Source organism: Halichoerus grypus, chromosome 12 (genome assembly GCF_964656455.1).
Source record: "Halichoerus grypus chromosome 12, mHalGry1.hap1.1, whole genome shotgun sequence".
NCBI classification, from domain to species: Eukaryota; Metazoa; Chordata; class Mammalia; order Carnivora; family Phocidae; genus Halichoerus; species Halichoerus grypus.
The window spans coordinates 41,067,051-41,083,564 of record NC_135723.1 but is presented as its reverse complement, the minus strand read 5'-3'; the positions used below and the strand labels follow the sequence as shown (position 1 = coordinate 41,083,564).

Sequence of the window (16,514 nt, the reverse complement as noted above, 5' to 3'; positions counted from 1 at the left end):
TCTCATTGTTAGATATTAATTTGTTCTGCTATTTCCCCTTATAATCATTTTCTAATACTGACTCCTCTCACATTCTCACATTAGAACCTCTGACCCTGATTTATGAATTTATATAATTTATAAATTGCAATTATTATTCTTAAATAGAGTATTAAACATTACTATTAGGGAGTGGGGCTCTAGATGACTCTGACCTCCATTTTGCTTATCATTTATATTTTGAAATATTTCAATGTATTGTGTAATAAGGAAATGAGATTGTTAGAGTTTTTTTCTTTAAAGTTTATTTATTTAAGTAATCTCTACACCCAACATGGGGCTCAACCTCACAACCCCAAGACCAAGAGTCGCTTACTCTTCCAACTGAGCCAGCCAGGCAGCCTTGTTAGAGTTTTTTTAAAAAGAAAATTTTTATTTAAAAATATAAAGTTTAAAATATGCTTTAGCTCTTCTGTCCCACAATGAGTTTAACCATTGATCAACAATATTGATCAAACTATTGATCAACAATAGTCACCAATCCAGGCTAAGGTCATGGAGTTTTAGTCTGTCTTCAAGTGGTCTTTATACCACTTGTCAATCTTCCACACCCTCTATGTAATCCAAAAACAGTTCCAAGGACACTTATCAATCCTTCCCCTTAAACAAATACACGACAGCCTCCCCTTGATTGTTCTGTATTTATTCCTGATGCACATGCTTCAGCTGGAGAGTGTAATGGGTGTTAGCAATTCACAGGCCTCCTTAGAAATGCTAGAAAAGTGCTCTTGTCTTCATTATGGGGGTGATGCCCTATTATCAATCAACCCCCATCTTTCTGCATCATCTTTTGCAATTTGGTGTCTTAATTCTAGTGTGAATAACACACTGGTACATTTATACCTGGGCTCTAAGCAGGGCTTAAATGGTAGTGTGCTGATGTTTTATCCAACAAGGAAATAACCAGTGGAATGCATCTCTAAGACAGATTATTATCCTATTTGTAAAAGGAAATCATGGGCATGCATCAACAGAACTTATCCTCTACTCTTTGGATTCCAAAATGTAATCGTTTTCCTCATGGATGATCTTGTGCCAAATGACTGACCTCCGCCTCCCTCAAAAAAGTGTGTGCGTGTGTGTGTGTGTGTGTGTGTGTGTGTGAGAGAGAGAGAGAGAGATAGGAACTGAGATTACACTGTAGTCATTTACCTTAAGAAAGAAATTTAGTAGCTTTATGTTTCACTATTGAGCAGCCAAAACAGCTTTGAACATATTTCATCTACTAAAAGAACGTGTGCTGGTGTGACATAAATATTAATGAAAGAATAAAACCCAATTCTCAAGATATTTTTTCTTTTATTTAAAATGTTAACTATCACAACACATTATACAATGAAATGAAGACCGTAGAATCACGTGAAAACTTGTAAAACATCTCTATTTAAGTCACAACACATGACACATGCTGCAGGGACACACTTTGATACCAAATCTTAGCACATTTCCACCATGAAAACAGAGGAAGCACAAGCCTGTCCATGAGATCCCTCTCCTTCATCAGTGGCTGACATGACTGCTTCCAGGAAACCAAGATGATTTCTTTCTTTGAAGAACATATTTCAGTTTCACTGAACACTGTGCTTTGTAGAGAAATGCCCACTGATTTCTATGTCTGAGGGGGTCACATTAGAATTATAGCACACTTTCACAGCACGTATTGGCACAATATGAAAAATAAACAGTTTTTTCTTTGAGTTTTCCACTCAAAACAATGATTATTAAATAAATAATTATTCCTCATGGTGCAGGTCTCATGTTACCTTTCATTGGCCACTGACACACATGAAGCTCAATAAATTACACATGAGGGGGTTTATTTGCGTCTTCGTTCATAATTCTGCATCGCGCTCCTTTCATAAGCCACTGAGAACAAAGAAAAGGCGGAGAGTTTTTTAAGAGGATTCACCGAGAGCGTTAAATAAACTTCAAGACACACTGTAATTTATTAAAAACTCATTAATGACTTTCCCCTCTCCATTGAAGTATTTCTAAGAGCTTTCTTTGCACATCCTCCAATCTTGCCTCCGTCTCTGTCCCGATTGGAAGTGATCTAACCACAGAATCCTTGGTTACTCAGGCCATCTGCCATTTACTTGGTGCCCCCAAAGCGTAGTTCCACAATCTACTGCAGTGGTCATTCTCCACAACTTTCTCAAGCACGGTGATTTATAAAAAGGATAATGCCTGAAGTATAGAGTAGGAATAGTAGTAGGATGAAAGCAAAATGTGAGACTTTTATTCTAGGACAGAGTCAACAGACTACAGACCATGGGCCAAATCCAGCCCACCACATTTTCTTGAAAAGAATGTTTTATTGGAACGTGGCCATACCCACTCATTTATGTATTGTCTATGGCTACTTTAGCATTAACATGACGGATCGGAGTGGTTGCTCCCGAGACAGCACGGCTCACAAAATCCAAAATATTTGTTATCTGGCTCTTTACAGAAAGGGTTGGCTGGTTCCTGTTACAGGAGTACACCGAATGGTGTAGAGGTCTCCTCCTGTCTTGGGGATACCTCCCAATGAGGGATTGTCCTTGAAACTAAAAACAACATCGTTGTCAGTGGGTAGGGCAATTGTGCCATCCACGTATAACAGTTTAACTTACCTCCCAGCACCCTAATGGCCTGTGGAAGATTAATCACTGCCTCCAAAAGTATTTAACATAGACCAAAAAAAAAGCCGAAATTATGATGATATGATATGATATGATATGATATGATGATATGATATGCAATTTCGAAGAGGTCTGTAACCACAAAAGGGCAAGGATCAGACTGTTGCGATCAGACTACTAAAGTATATTATTCATCATTTTAGTTAATTTATATACTTAGATTTACATTTTAGTGAAACTATGCTGCTTTTTAAAATTCATATGTCCTGTATAAAATACTGAATTTAAACAAAAACAATAGAAAGAACTGTGGAAGTTAGGAATTATAGATGCCACTCTAAACAATTTTTTCAGTGAGAAAGATCTGTTAAGAGAGGAGGTAGGTGAGGGCTGTAGGGTGATCACTCTCCCATTTCCCTACTGAGCAGACGCCCAGTTAGCATCCAACACTAGGTTCATGATAAGCTGAATGCTTTATGTCAATCACGTATGTGCTTCCAGGGCGGACCAGTCTGAACTCCAAGCCAGGCAGTTCTCAAGGAAGGAAACACTCCATTTCTCATCCTGCTTTGTTTGTATTAGGAGGAGGACTGACTAGCACAAGTTCCGTTCCTGACAAGCTTTAGGTAACATGATTCTGTTCCTCAGAGAAGTAAGGTGAATGCTAATGTAAAGTAACCAAAGACGGATTCGTGTTAGCTGGAACAGAATATCCTCTTCACGGAAAGCAAAGTTTTGTATCTGGTTCTTGAACCCTCTGGAACTGTATGTAAATTTTTATGTTTATAAGCTAATGAGGGTTTCTCCACAAAGCAGGTTTCTAGATTTCTCAGACTGTCAAAGGAGTCTGTGACCACAAAAGGTTAAGAATCAGATGGCTGTAGGACACAGCCTACAGATAAATTCAGCTACAAATAAATTCTTGGATTTATTTATTGCAATTAGATTTTTTTTTTACCATAAGTACTCATTTTAAATTTATCATTCCTTTTTAGTACTTTGAAAACTATGCCTTAGAAAGAAAATAATGGATTTAAGATACTGTCTATTATCAGTCATGGTTTTATACATACCAGAATTTAACACATACCAGGACACAATCATAACCTTGCCTCAATTGATCATATGAAAAGATCTCTGATTGAATGTACATACATTTTTGCCTGTTTTTCCTTTTATATTTTCTTAAAATGGAGGAGTGAAGATTTAGTCATAAATTGATCCTGACTCATTATAGTGATTCTATTGATCTTGACTCATTATAGTGATTCAATTTACCTATAATTACATTATTAGTTTGCACACATTTAATAACATTTAATCTGTAGAAACCACAGTATCCATATTATTTGTAAAGTTAGCCATGTTCTGAAATCTGTATCAGTTCTGGCAATAAAAAGTTGATGACTAATATAATTATCAAGAAGACCACAGTTATAGAAGGGATAGTGCACACTTTTGCTACAAGTAAAGCCAGTGTGATTTAAATTTACATTCCATTTCCAAAAGCTGGAGGGTAATATATATTAATAAAATAATTTAAAGTTTTTTATGAGGCACACTGGTAACTTCTTTAAAATTTAAACTTGAAAAAAAAAATAAAATTTATACTTGAGCAGCCCCCGAATTACTGAAAAAGAAACAAGCGTAGTGTCTAAATTTGGAAGGTAGAGAACCAATGGTAGGATACATCATTTTTTGCATGAATTTTCCAGGTAATTAAGCCAGCACTGCTTAGTTACAGATTTTCTAGAAACCTGAAATATCCTAAATAGATAAGGCAGCTGGTTACTTTCTAATTAATTACTTCATTAATACTATAATTCTATTTTCACTAAAGGTAAAATAAAAGGAGTTTGAATAGCTTTCCTAAGGAACCTAAGCTAATTACTATAAAAGCCTGAATGTGCTTTACAAAAAAATCAGTCTCTGTGAAAATGATATAGGGGTTATTTAACCTTGAAAATGGTACGATGAATGGGTTTTTGGATGAGGTATGTGGCATTTTTACACAGACGATGGGAACTACAGAGAGGAAAGGAAATAGGCTTTATGTCAAGAGAAAGACTTGTTGGGGATTAAGATGGGTTAGGAGGATTGTGGCACCCCTTCCCTGTGAGGGTTTACAGCCAGAACTGATTATAATTCCCCAGGATGACTTGATCCTGCTCCTTTTCAAAAGCACTGGAATGGACTGTGTTTTTCCCATACTCTCAAACATCCATCAGGATATTTTGAGTTTGAGCTTTTATAACTTCATAAAGTATAAATGGATTTGTTTGTTTTCTTCATTTGTTTACTTCTGTGCTGGAAGACTGCCAGATGTAATGTCATATAAGCCTTTTGAATGACCTCGGTAGTAAGTGAAAATTGGTCTTATTTCCCACATAACCTTTCACCGCTTAGTTCAGTCAAGTTCAGTGTGGCTTATGTAACAAATATAAGGGAACAAGTACTAGACTAGCCCAAGGATTCAGGTTAGGTAATGATTAAATGGGGCAGACACTGGTAAGGCTGGTAGTTTGAGAAAGAAAGATGCATCCTAGGTGAGATTAGCTTAATCAGCTACAAATAAATTCTTGGATTTATTTATTGCAATTAGATTTTTTTTCACCATAAGTACTTATTTTAAATTTATCATTCCTTTTCAGTACTTTGAAAACTATGCCTTAGAAAGAAAATAATAGATTTAAGATACTGTCTATTTTCAGTCATGGTTTTATACATACCAGAATTTAAAGCTCTTTTGCCCATTAGTCCAACAAAGGAATCTGTTTTATGCCCTGGAAAAATACATTTAGGGGTATTTTAATATGTATGTCTTTGAGGAAATAAACTGTTATAACTAGTACCGAAGAAAAGCAAGCTTTAGAATATATGCCTATATAATAAATATATAACCATTTCAAGTTTTGATGAGCCTGAAGAAATGAAGATTTCTAATAAGTCTTACAAATGACATTAAAACAATACAATGAAAGCACTTTTCTTAATTCTATATCTAATTATTAGCAAGTATACTTTATGTATATTACAGTTTACCTGTTTATATACAATGTTTTAAATATTGCTGCTATTTAAGCTAGTTTTGGTTTTTAGGGAGTCAATTTCACAGTCGTGTGACAGAAATATCCAAGTGTATGTCCTCGTGTTACTGTGTTGTATTTCTCAGGAACTGAACCTTAGTTAAGTCAGATCCCTGCACCTGATGATTATAAACTTCTAACAGGTCACTATTTTTATTTTATTGGATTTTTAAAAATACTTTTGGAAAAGTGTGTTAATTTTGACATTAATAGAGTGCATTTACTTTCATTACACAGAATTTTGCTATATATAATTCTCTTGAAAGTCAAATCTTTAGAACTTAAATATGAATAAGATTTATTTATTTTCAAAGATGAAGCCTTATGAAAAAGGTTACTATTTCAACTCTAGTGGGGAAAGGTCTCTTGCTTTATACTGTATTATTTGAGAATAAGACTGCTGTTTTAATGTGACCTTCTCTGCCAACCAGTGAACCAAAATCCAAGTGGAGTTGTGGGTGGGTCCTGGGGTAAATGCATCTGATTGAGATGGACCCATGGGACTTCACGTCAATTCGAGTTCCATTAACTGGGAAACCGGGATCGAATGAATGTCAAGTGTCATAACTCGGCCATCTCTACTGCCCTAAGAAATGTTTCATTGTACTTTGATAGATTGAGGGTCCCCATTCAATTATGGGACCAAAAAACTGCATTTCTGTCTTTACCTTTACTATGGATTCTCTGCTCTTTCACTCAATCTCCTTAATTGGCTGCTGGATTACCCTAATACATGGTATCGTCAAGAGGTCCAGCATACTGAAATGTTAAGAGATACCTATAAAAGCTTTGTTTTTGTTTTGTTTTGTTTTGTTTTGTTTTTGTTTTTGCAGTGGAAGTGGTGGGGGGGTAGGAGAGGGTGAGGGGTGAATAGGGAGAGGAATCTGTGGTGGATTTTTACCCCAGGACTGAAATTCTTATCCATAACTAACAATGTATAGGAGTTAAAGGATTTCTTCTGACGCTCTCTCTTTTCTTTTTTTTCTTTTCTTTTCTTTCTCTCTTTTTTTTTTAGCAGCTTAAAGCGACAACAAATATTTATTATCTCACAGTTTCTGTGGGTCAGGAATTCACCAACAATTTAGCTAGGAGTTAAAGGATTTTTAACATAATGCATCATTTTGGTAAGCATCTAGGTCTAAAAAACAGAGCTGTAAAAAATCATGCTCTGGATGTAATTAATATGAGTCTCCTCCATTCTTATACTGTCTTAATTAAAAGTATTAGGCCCTAAGTTATAACAGAAAATAAGATATAAAATGAAGATCGATCTAATTTATGTTTGCATTTGGTAAATGTCAAAATAATTTGAAACTTACTTTTATGAGAGATCTGGCCATGTCCTAGAAGAAAGAAAGAGAAAGTTAGCAAAGGCAATAGATTTATTTTAAAGATGCTACCTTATATTTTCAGAAGAGAATTATAAAATAAGTTGATTTTTAAAACATATAACAATTCCCATTCATGTACTATCATGAGGAATATAGTAGAACCATAAATGCTAACCAAATTATTAATGATAAAAACAAAATAGCAACCAAAAGGAATATTTTTAAGTGCTTTCTATGGGCCACAGATTCAAACCCAGGACTATGAGACCCCTGAGGCCTAACAATAACTGTTAGGCCACACCACCTCTTTTCTTATAAGAAACACATCTCCAAGCTGGACCACCATTTGACACTCAGGAGAGAGGGATACAAATCTCTACTTTTACTAAACAGGCATTATCAAGAATCTGTATTTGAGCCCATAAAAAAATTTTCTTCACTTTTCCTACATATGCATTCACAATAGTAAAATAAAGATTTATAGAAATGTTTACCATAAAGAGCCTTTAACAGGGCCACTTGTTTTTCAATTGAGGAATCTGACAAAAGATGAATTGGCATTAACTGTTTACACGTTCCGCTGATGGTGTGATAAATGCAAGGAAATTGAGTATTTCTATCATGAGACATTAGGGAGCTAAATCTAATCTAACCCCAAGGGTCTAAAATCGGTTTCCACAGGCACTTAGACCATTCTGAGTACTACCCCCTGGAGGCCCCGCGCCTTCCCCCTTTGTCAGTTTGGATCTTCAGTCAAGGGAGCGCTCAGCTAATAAGGTTGCTTCCTATTCTTGATTGGGGTCACTCTAATTGTGTGGGGGCACGCGCAACGGATCTCGCCCTCCCTCCGAGGGCATGTGCGTGTGTTAGTGGGGTGAGGGCCAGAGTCGCTCCCCGGGGATATATCCATTTTAGGATGGAAATTTCTACTCAAAGAGCAAGAGAGACTGGGTGCTCTGAGAAGCAGTGAGCGAGGAGACCGGGCAGGTTGCTCAGAGAGACAGAGAGGGATGGCTGCCCATCTCACCAGCATCCCGTTTGCCCATTAATCCGAAGAACTGCTGAGGCTTCGGTCTCCGGGCGATTCTCTGCAGAAGATGCTCAAAGGGCTCGGGCAGCTCCTCCTGGGGGACAGACGAACAGACAAACGGGCGTGTAGGCAACAAGCGCGCGGCGCCGGGAAACCCGAGTCATTCCAATGGTGCGCGCCAGCCCTGGGCGAAGCGCGGAGGCGGGCGGTGGCGGCGCCAGGGCCGGAAAGCCCAAAAACCCGGCCCGCAGGAAGGCGAGAGAAGGCCGGGTTTCCCCACGCGAGGGCTGAGTGGGGTCCCAGCCCGGGAGCTCTCTTCCTCCACCCCTCCCGGCAGAACTCGTGTCCGCGAGCCCCGCTCTCGCGGGCTAGCGGGAGGCGCGGCGTGCCCCAGCCCCGCGCGTTATCCGCTCTTTGCAGAGCCTGGAGACCCCCGCCCCACTCGTCTGCCGCGCCGCCACCTGACTTGCTCTTGATTCTGGCGCGGGCTTTGGAGACGCCTGGCCGCCCTAAATGCGCACAGGTGTGTGTCGCGAGTGGGGAAGGAATGACAACGCTTTACTGAAGACCTGCACCGCGCCACTTTTACTGTTCCCTCGAGGCGCGCTCCCTTGCACCAACAGCCTGCGAGCCTTGTAAAGGCAAACTTGCGGCTCGGTCCTCTGGTCGGTAAAATAAGTCAGGGCAGGAAGTTAGCTTCCCACCCACCTCGCCCCTCGAAGCCCCCAGCAGCTTGTCCTTTGTGCCCGCTTCTACCAGCGTCCGGCGCGCCCCCTTCTGCCCCTGCCCAGCGTTTCCAAACGCCTGGTCCTTGCAGCTCGACTGGAGTCCCCGAAATCCCCGTTACCCCGGGATGAAACCTTGTGAGGTTTCCAGCCTTGTGAGGACCCCGGGCTCATCAGGGAGGGCATCATTCCTCCAGGGAGTTCCCGAGACCCGACGGTGCAGCCCCCGGGGGGAAACTTGGATCGTGGGCACAAAATCTCGTGCGGGGACCCAGGGAATGGTGTTCCTTTACAACCCCACCCCCTCCCTGCGCCCCTCCACCGCCTCTGGTCGCGGTCGCGGCGCCTGCCAGGCTAACTAGAATGCGATCTTCAGGGAAGTGACAGCTCCCGAGGCCAGGAAGAACGGCTCCGGCTGGGTCTCACCTTGATCTGGTCGCTGTCGGACCAGTCGGACCAATAATTCAGATCATCGTTGGCTCCAATTTCTTCTGCAAACAGTTGAGTGGAGACGAGAAAAAAGACGGCCAAGGCCACGAGGATTTTCATGTTGGATTCCTGGGAAGAACAGGGAAGAAGAGACCGAGGAGAGAAACATTGGGGATGGCTATCCAAGAGTTGGGACAGCATAATTTTTGGTCCCACAACGCAAGTCGGGGCCGACTGAACCAAGATAAAAACCCTAGGGGATAACAAGCCTAAAGCATACCTTGTGCCCTTTAGGAAAGAGAACCATGCCCCAAGCTTCTCACATCCCCTTCTCCCTGGATCCCAACTCCCTCAGCCCCCGACCCACCAATCCACACCTTCAAGCCGGGAGGCTCTGTCGGTGGAAAACAAAGAGGGACGTTGGCACTTGGGATCCCCGTTCCTCGATGTCCCTCCGCTGTCCGCCCACCGTCTGCCGCCCCAGCGGCCAGCGGTCACCTCGGAGCGATGCGCGGGGCGGGCACTTACCGCGGCGAGCAGGCGGGCAGGGTTCGTCTGGCTGCTCGGAGTGCACGCGGGGCGCTCGGCACTCTAGGTGGCCGCCGCGGCGGAGGAAGCAGATGCGGCGCGCTCTTTTGCCGGCTCGGTGCCGCGCGGTATTTATCCAAGGCTCGACGCGCTTCGAGGACCACGTGACACGCTCCCCACGCGACTTTCTGCTCAATATTTAATTAACCGCCTCTTCTCCTTTCGCTTGCGTCTGATCGAGAGTTTCCGAGACGGTAACCCGTCGGTGCCCAAAACATCTGGACCCAATTGGGTTCGAAATGACGCAATTTTAGGAAAATCAAGATCTCGCCATCCAATCCCAAGCGTCCAGTCTTCTTCCGTCTGCAGATCTGACGCCCCCTCCCCTCTCCTTCTTCGGAACGCGGTTCCATGACACCTGAAATTACTCATCAAAATTGAGCAAAGTGACTCATTCCTCGGACTTCCGCAACTTTTTCGTCCCTTGAGACGTCAGGATAAGTTGCACTTTTAAGGATGGCCAAATAACTTAAGGTATTAAGATACTGTCGTCGGAAATCATGCTAAGAAGAGCATTTCAATTGGGGGGGAAAGGCTTTTTATTCCCCTTCTATTTCATCGGCAAAGTCTCTTAAGTGTTTCTGAGATATAGTATCTTCTATGAGCAGAGCATCCTTCTCCCAAATCAGCTACAATACTGGCGTTTCTCCAGCGTTACAAAAGGATTTCCAGTCCCATAGCATTTCAGACGATGGAAGCAGATTTATTTCACATTTTGGAGGAAGGAGAATTTAAACGTGGCAATACACGTAGCACTTTTATATCAGTGCCATTCTAGGATATCTTTTGTTGCAAGCTAGCAAAATCCTCTTCCTTCGCACATCCAGGAGCAGGGGTTGGAAGAGGACGTGTTCGCTTCTCTCCTACCCTTTCTCGCTGAAGACTAAGAAACCGGCAAGGCAGTGTACAGGATCATTCCTGGGTGTCATAAAGGACTCTACAGATCATTCATAGATTTCTCCTGTAAATGAAAATAAGTGTAGTGAAGATGCTAATTGGACGGTCATTGACAATATGAAACTATTAGACAAATAGCATCTGTACAGAAATCAGAGCTTTCCATGAGCCCATGGTTTCACCTTGCAGACACATTTCTTTCATCTCTAAATGAATTAGATGACGTATCTTGAGTGCAGTTGTTTTCTTCTCTTTACTAAGTAAGTACTATATTTTTCAATTAATTCTGATGTTTTTAGTATACTGCATAAAGGAAATAACTTTTTTTTGCAATTCAGTTAAACCAGTAATTTTTTCCTCTAATATCTGCTGTTTCTTAATCCTGAATTTTGAAATTCCTGTCTCTATCTCATTTCTTTAGGCCTAGCCTTACAAGGTGAGGCATTCCATTTTTGTTTTTATAACTTTTTATGTGGGAAATTATATACAAAAGTAGAGAGAATCATTCACTCGAAACAATTTGCAAGTTTTACCTACAAACCCTTCCTATTTCCCCTCCACTCAGATTATTTTGAAGCAAAGCCCAGATATCATTTTAACTGTAAATATTTCAATCGTCTATATAAATGGTAAGGATTTAAAAAAAATAAAAACAGAACCATGCCATTATTCCACCTAAAAACAACATAAAATAAGTCCTTACAACATTAACTATCTGGTTAATGTTCAAATATTCCTCATTGTTTCATAAACCCCTCCACCACAGAGTTTAATAGTTGAAATCAGAATTGTAATAAAGTCCATACACTTCACTGGTTCATATATTTCTTTTTTTTTTTTAAGATTTTATTTATTTTTTTGAGGTGGGGGGAAGAGAGAATGAGAGAGTGGGCAAGCTGAAGAGGGAGAAAGAATCTGAAGCAGATTCCACGCTGAGTGCAGAGCCCCACCTGGGGCTTGATCTCAGAACCTGAGATCATGACCTGAGCCGAAACCAAGAGTCGGATGCTTAACAACGGAGCCACCCAGGTTCATATATTTCTTAAGTGTCCCCTAATCTATAGTTCTCCCCTCTCTTTCTTCCCTGCCCCCTTGCAGTTTATGGATAAAACTGGTCAGTAGAGTGTACTACATTCTGGAGTTTGATGATTGCCTCCTGATGGTTTCTTTTACCTTTTTCCTCTGTCCTGTTTCCTGTTAATTGGTAGTTGAAGATTGATCCCATGTAGGTTTGGTTTTTCTGACAAGACCATATGTTGTTATGAAGTGCATGATATCTGGTTGTCTATCCCTTTGAGATGTTAGCAGATACTGATGATCATTTTCTAGATCCAGTAATTCATTCATAAGTACTTTCAAAATTGTGTTATTCTGATTTTATCATTTATTCTTTATTAGCTAGACTTATCTTCCATATAAAGAGAAACTTTTTTCTCAACAGCTGTTTAGTTACTCCAAGACATAGTCAATATAGGAAAGATAGGATAAACGCTTGATTACTTCCCTTTACCAATTTTTAAAATAATGATTTATAAGTTAGCACATTCAAATATGGCCTCCTCTCCCCAGTTTAGGATTATTATGACCTCATGGATTGAAATACATTTGAAGTATTTTACTCCTTCAGAGAAGGATAGAAGGAAGCCTTTTAGCTGATGCTCAGTTTGTTCAGGTGACTTTTCAAATTGGTTCCTGAGAGTTTTAATATGCCTTAAATGGACTTTAATGACCTTTTTTTTTTTGGTCTGACAAGATATTTCAGGTTTAAGTTGTATATTTCCTGTCTCAGACCTGCGATTTGCATTTAAGGAGATCTTGTTTCTTTTGAATTAGAAATGATAATTAGAGATTATAATCTGGGCATTATGGGTGCGTATTGCCACTGAGTTCTTCTTTGTTTCAAGACCTTTTCAATGAGTACAATTGAAAATGTGTATGAGTGTGTAGGTTTGTATAAAACTGTGAATGAATGAATGTATACTGACACTTTCTATTCATACCAGGACATAGTATGGTCTTCACCTTGCACCTTTCCTTCTATTTTGCACCATTTCTTCCATACCAAAAAATCCCAGTTCCTGGTGACATCAACATGATTACTCATTTGCTTTATCTCAATATACAATGCCAACATAATTAACAATACGGTTATTAGAAACAGATTAAGAGATTTTATTTGCAATTCTTTTTTTGTCTTTAGGACATACCATGTTAGGTCTGATGAGTCAACTTATTGTGTTTTAAAATCACTTAAAATTTTTTTCTCTGTATGGTTATGCTACCAACTTTTATATACATGGTTCATTTGTTCATTTTGCTCTTGAGTTTTAGGGATTGATTTTTATATTTAATTTAACTTTAACATTATGTAAAATACAGAGTTCCAAATGTAAAACATTCAAAACATAATGTATTCCAAGGAATGTAGCTTCACTCCCTGTCCCTCTACTTCCTTCCCTCTAGTCACTATTGTTTTTTAGGTTCTTGGTTTATTCTCCTATTATAATTGTTATTATTGTGTTATTTTAATATAAGCCAGTATGTATTTATATCCCTCTCCAGCTTGTAAAACTCCGTACCTAAAGTGGGGCATTTTAAGGTTAATTTTTGTTCGTTTCTTGATTGCTGATGTGGTGTATGAAGTAACAATAAAGACAGCTATTTCACAATTTCTTCCTTGTTGGCTCTTTCATAGGATTGAGTAGCAAACAATAATGAGATAAAAAATTGGTCAAAGAATTCATTTCCCACTTTTTCCATGTCATTCATTAATTTCTAACTTAGTGTTCCTAGTAAGATCATGCACTTACTGACACACTTTCTCCTTGAACATTGCAGGGTTTCGGATATTTATCTTCTTTATTTGTTTTATTTGGGATATTTATGCTCTGTATTTGTTTTATTTCCCAGAACATCAGATTTGTGAAAATATACATAATAAAATACATATGTATGAGAAGTAGAATGGTGAAAAAGTAAGTAGTTAATAAATCCTTATTTGTGTTTGTAAATTAAAAACTTGCAGAAAAGCACAAAGAAAAATTTACAGTCATCCACTTTATCATAACCCAGAATGAACCATTGTTAACATCTTGATATACTGCTCACAATTTTTAAAGGGAAAAAAGTCACCTGGTTGTTTTTGTAAAATAAGACATATTCTTTATAAGAAATAAAGCAATGCAGAAAAGTTCAATAATATATATTTTTTAAAATTACTCTAAACTCAAAATTGCCACCGTAAGCATTAAAAGAACATTGTTGTGAATATCCTTCTATGCGTATTGTATTGTTAGAAGAATAGAGCAATAGGCAGAAAAATAAAAGTTATGAAAATAGGCTGAGACCCTCAGAAGTATTTTTAATGAAAGTTAGTTATTTGTATTTTATTTGACTTTAGTAGAAGTAAAAAGAAAAGTGAAAAATATTTCTTCAACACAAGATATTTCTTCTATAAAAGAACCTATTAATGTTAAAAAAACAAATTTTAGGAATAAACATTAGAGGCTAGCATATAACATTTAAAACAACAGATATTTAGACAATATCTATTTATTCTCTGTTTTGAAAGACGAGGGTATTAAACTTCCTCCCACTTCCCCCTTCCCCCCTACCTCCCAATTTTTGTAGTTATACAATTATTTGAACATTCAATTATTTGAAGGTTTATAACATTCACATTTAGTTTTACTACCCTACTTTCATTAGTTGTCTACTGTTCATTCTATATTTAAACAAATTCATTGTTCACCACCAGCCTTTTAACCTACCTTTGCCATTTTCGAGTTTATTTTTAATCATCTCTTATTTGGCTGGATATCATTGTCAAGCACATTTTTTTTCCTCAGGAAGAAATCAAACATATTGCATTCCCTGAGTTCTTTCATGCAGTAAATGTCTGTCAGGGGCGTCTAAGCTCAAACGACATCTTGATTAGTTATAATATTTTAAAATTACATTTCATTTTCCCAAGACTTTGTGGACAGTACTCCACTGTCTTGTGGAATTTGGTGTTACGGAGAATTCTGAGGTAGAGCAGTTTTTCCCCTTGCTTCTATGTATTTTGCTTTTTTGCTTGAATATCTGAGGGATTCTTTCTTTATACTTGACATTCAGTAGTTCAATTAGGCTATGTCTTGTTGATGAGCTTACATCTAATTTTCTTGAAGTGTCGTGAACTGCTTTTGTTTTGCAGATTATTCTCTTCCTTCATTTTAGGGAAATTCTATTGTATTATGTCTTTGAAATTCTACTTCAAGAATATTATGGTTTTTTTCTTTGGATTCTGATATGTGTATTTATGTAACATTATAATATGAATAATATTTCATGCCTCTAATGTTCCTCCAAATTGCTTTAATTCTTTGCCCTTTTCATCTACATTCACTTAGATTATCTTAACTCTTTCTTCTTTGTGCCAGTAGTTCACTTTTGTCTATTCTGGACTTGCTGTTTCTAATTTACTTATTATTTCCATAATCATGTTGCCTAGTCTCCCAGTTTCTTCTCAGGGACTAGTAGTTTCCTTTTTCATCTCATTTGGTTGCTTTATTATTTTGTGGGTATGCTCTTATTTTATTGTATTCAGGTTCTTATTAAGATGTTCTTAGGATGAAGTAATTGAGGGAATATCCTTCTGATTCCTGAGTTACGTTTTCTTCTTGTTCAGTGGTACAGTGAATGAGTTTTGAGCGAGTGCCACCAATTTTAATGCTGGCTTAGCCTCTTGCTAGCCACGTGGCCTTGGGCGAGTTACTTAAGCATACGGTCTCGATTTTCTAGTCTGTCAAATAGGATAATAAATAGTACTTACCTCATAAGGTTGCTGTGGGAATTAAATGAGTAAATACATGTGAACTGTAAAGACCAGGGTCTAGCACGGGCAATGACTGTCAACTAGTATTATTATTCTAGGTGGCTCGGTGTGTGTGTGTTTATTAATGATTAATTTTATGTGTCAACTTTGCTAGGCTCTGTTGCCCAGTTGTTTGGTCAAACACAACTCCAAATGTTGCCATGAAGGTATTTTTATATGTGATTAATGTTTAAATTTGTAGGCTTTGGGTAAAATCATTACAGTCTTCATTACATGGGTGGGCTTCATCCAAGCAGTTGATGGTTTTAAAAGAAAAAGGCTGAGGCCCCCAAGGAAGCAGGAATTCTTGCCTCCAGGTTGCCTTTGGACTCAAGGCATCAATTTCTTGCTGTATTTCCAGCCTGCCAAGATACCCTGCAGATTTCAGATTTGCCAGCCCTCACAATTATGTGAGCTAATTCTTTAAAATCCTTAATAGACTCTTTAAAATCAATCTCTCTCTTTCTCCTCTCCTCCACACAAACACATATCCCCTCCCACCCCCACCCTGCCTCCTATTGGTTCTGTTTCTCTGAGAATCCTAATATGGTGTATTATATATTTGCAGTTTCTGGGACATTCTCTCCATTTTGATGTTGTTTGGGTAGCTCTGGGCAGACAAAGTGAAAGTGGAGTGACTACTGAACTCTGTTCTTCTATTATTGCAGATATTTTTCCTGCTGAGGACTAGGAATTTTGTGTTCTGCTCACTTTTCTTAGCCTGAGGGAATGACAAAGGATGGGGAACTTGGATAAGGTGGAGAGCAGTCTGAATACCTAGACTGCTCTCTCCCCTGAGATTTTGTATAGTGTCTTATTCCACATCAATTCCCTGGTTAGAGGGACTGTTCCTCTTTTGTGAGGGACCTTCTTGGACTTCGATCTCTGTGTGACTTGAGAGCCTCCCTGC

At 38.9% G+C, this 16,514-nt stretch overlaps 1 protein-coding gene across 5 annotated transcripts; it reads right to left on the bottom strand.

Moving 5' to 3' along the window:
• Positions 1-1,324: 1,324 nt before the first annotated feature.
• On the bottom strand, positions 1,325-10,147 carry TAC1 (tachykinin precursor 1). Of its 5 annotated transcripts, none has more exons than XM_036087458.2 (7): positions 9,793-10,122; positions 9,262-9,393; positions 8,108-8,204; positions 7,575-7,619; positions 7,069-7,092; positions 5,393-5,446; positions 1,325-1,905 (listed from the first exon to the last, which is right to left on the bottom strand). In XM_036087458.2, the coding sequence occupies exons 2-7, from the start codon at positions 9,382-9,384 to the stop codon at positions 1,856-1,858; spliced, it is 393 nt and encodes a 130-aa protein (XP_035943351.1). In that variant the 5' UTR covers positions 9,385-9,393; positions 9,793-10,122; the 3' UTR covers positions 1,325-1,855. The 5 variants fall into 5 exon arrangements, with proteins under 5 accessions (XP_035943351.1, XP_035943352.1, XP_035943353.1 ...); XM_036087459.2 differs by lacking the exon at positions 9,793-10,122 and adding an exon at positions 9,642-9,786; XM_036087460.2 differs by lacking the exon at positions 7,575-7,619 and having other exon boundaries at positions 9,793-10,140.
• Between the last annotated feature and the right edge of the window lie 6,367 nt (positions 10,148-16,514).

Excerpts from the sequence above, each read along its gene's own strand:
- TAC1 (XM_036087458.2), bottom strand. The coding sequence starts at position 9,384 with ATGAAAATCCTCGTGGCCTTGGCCGTCTTTTTTCTCGTCTCCACTCAA. Across the intron at positions 8,205-9,261 it reads CCGACAGCGACCAGATCAAG|GAGGAGCTGCCCGAGCCCTT; the intron begins GTGAGACCCAGC and ends TCTGTCCCCCAG. Across the intron at positions 5,447-7,068 it reads TGGCCAGATCTCTCATAAAA|GGCATAAAACAGATTCCTTT; the intron begins GTAAGTTTCAAA and ends GTATTTTTCCAG.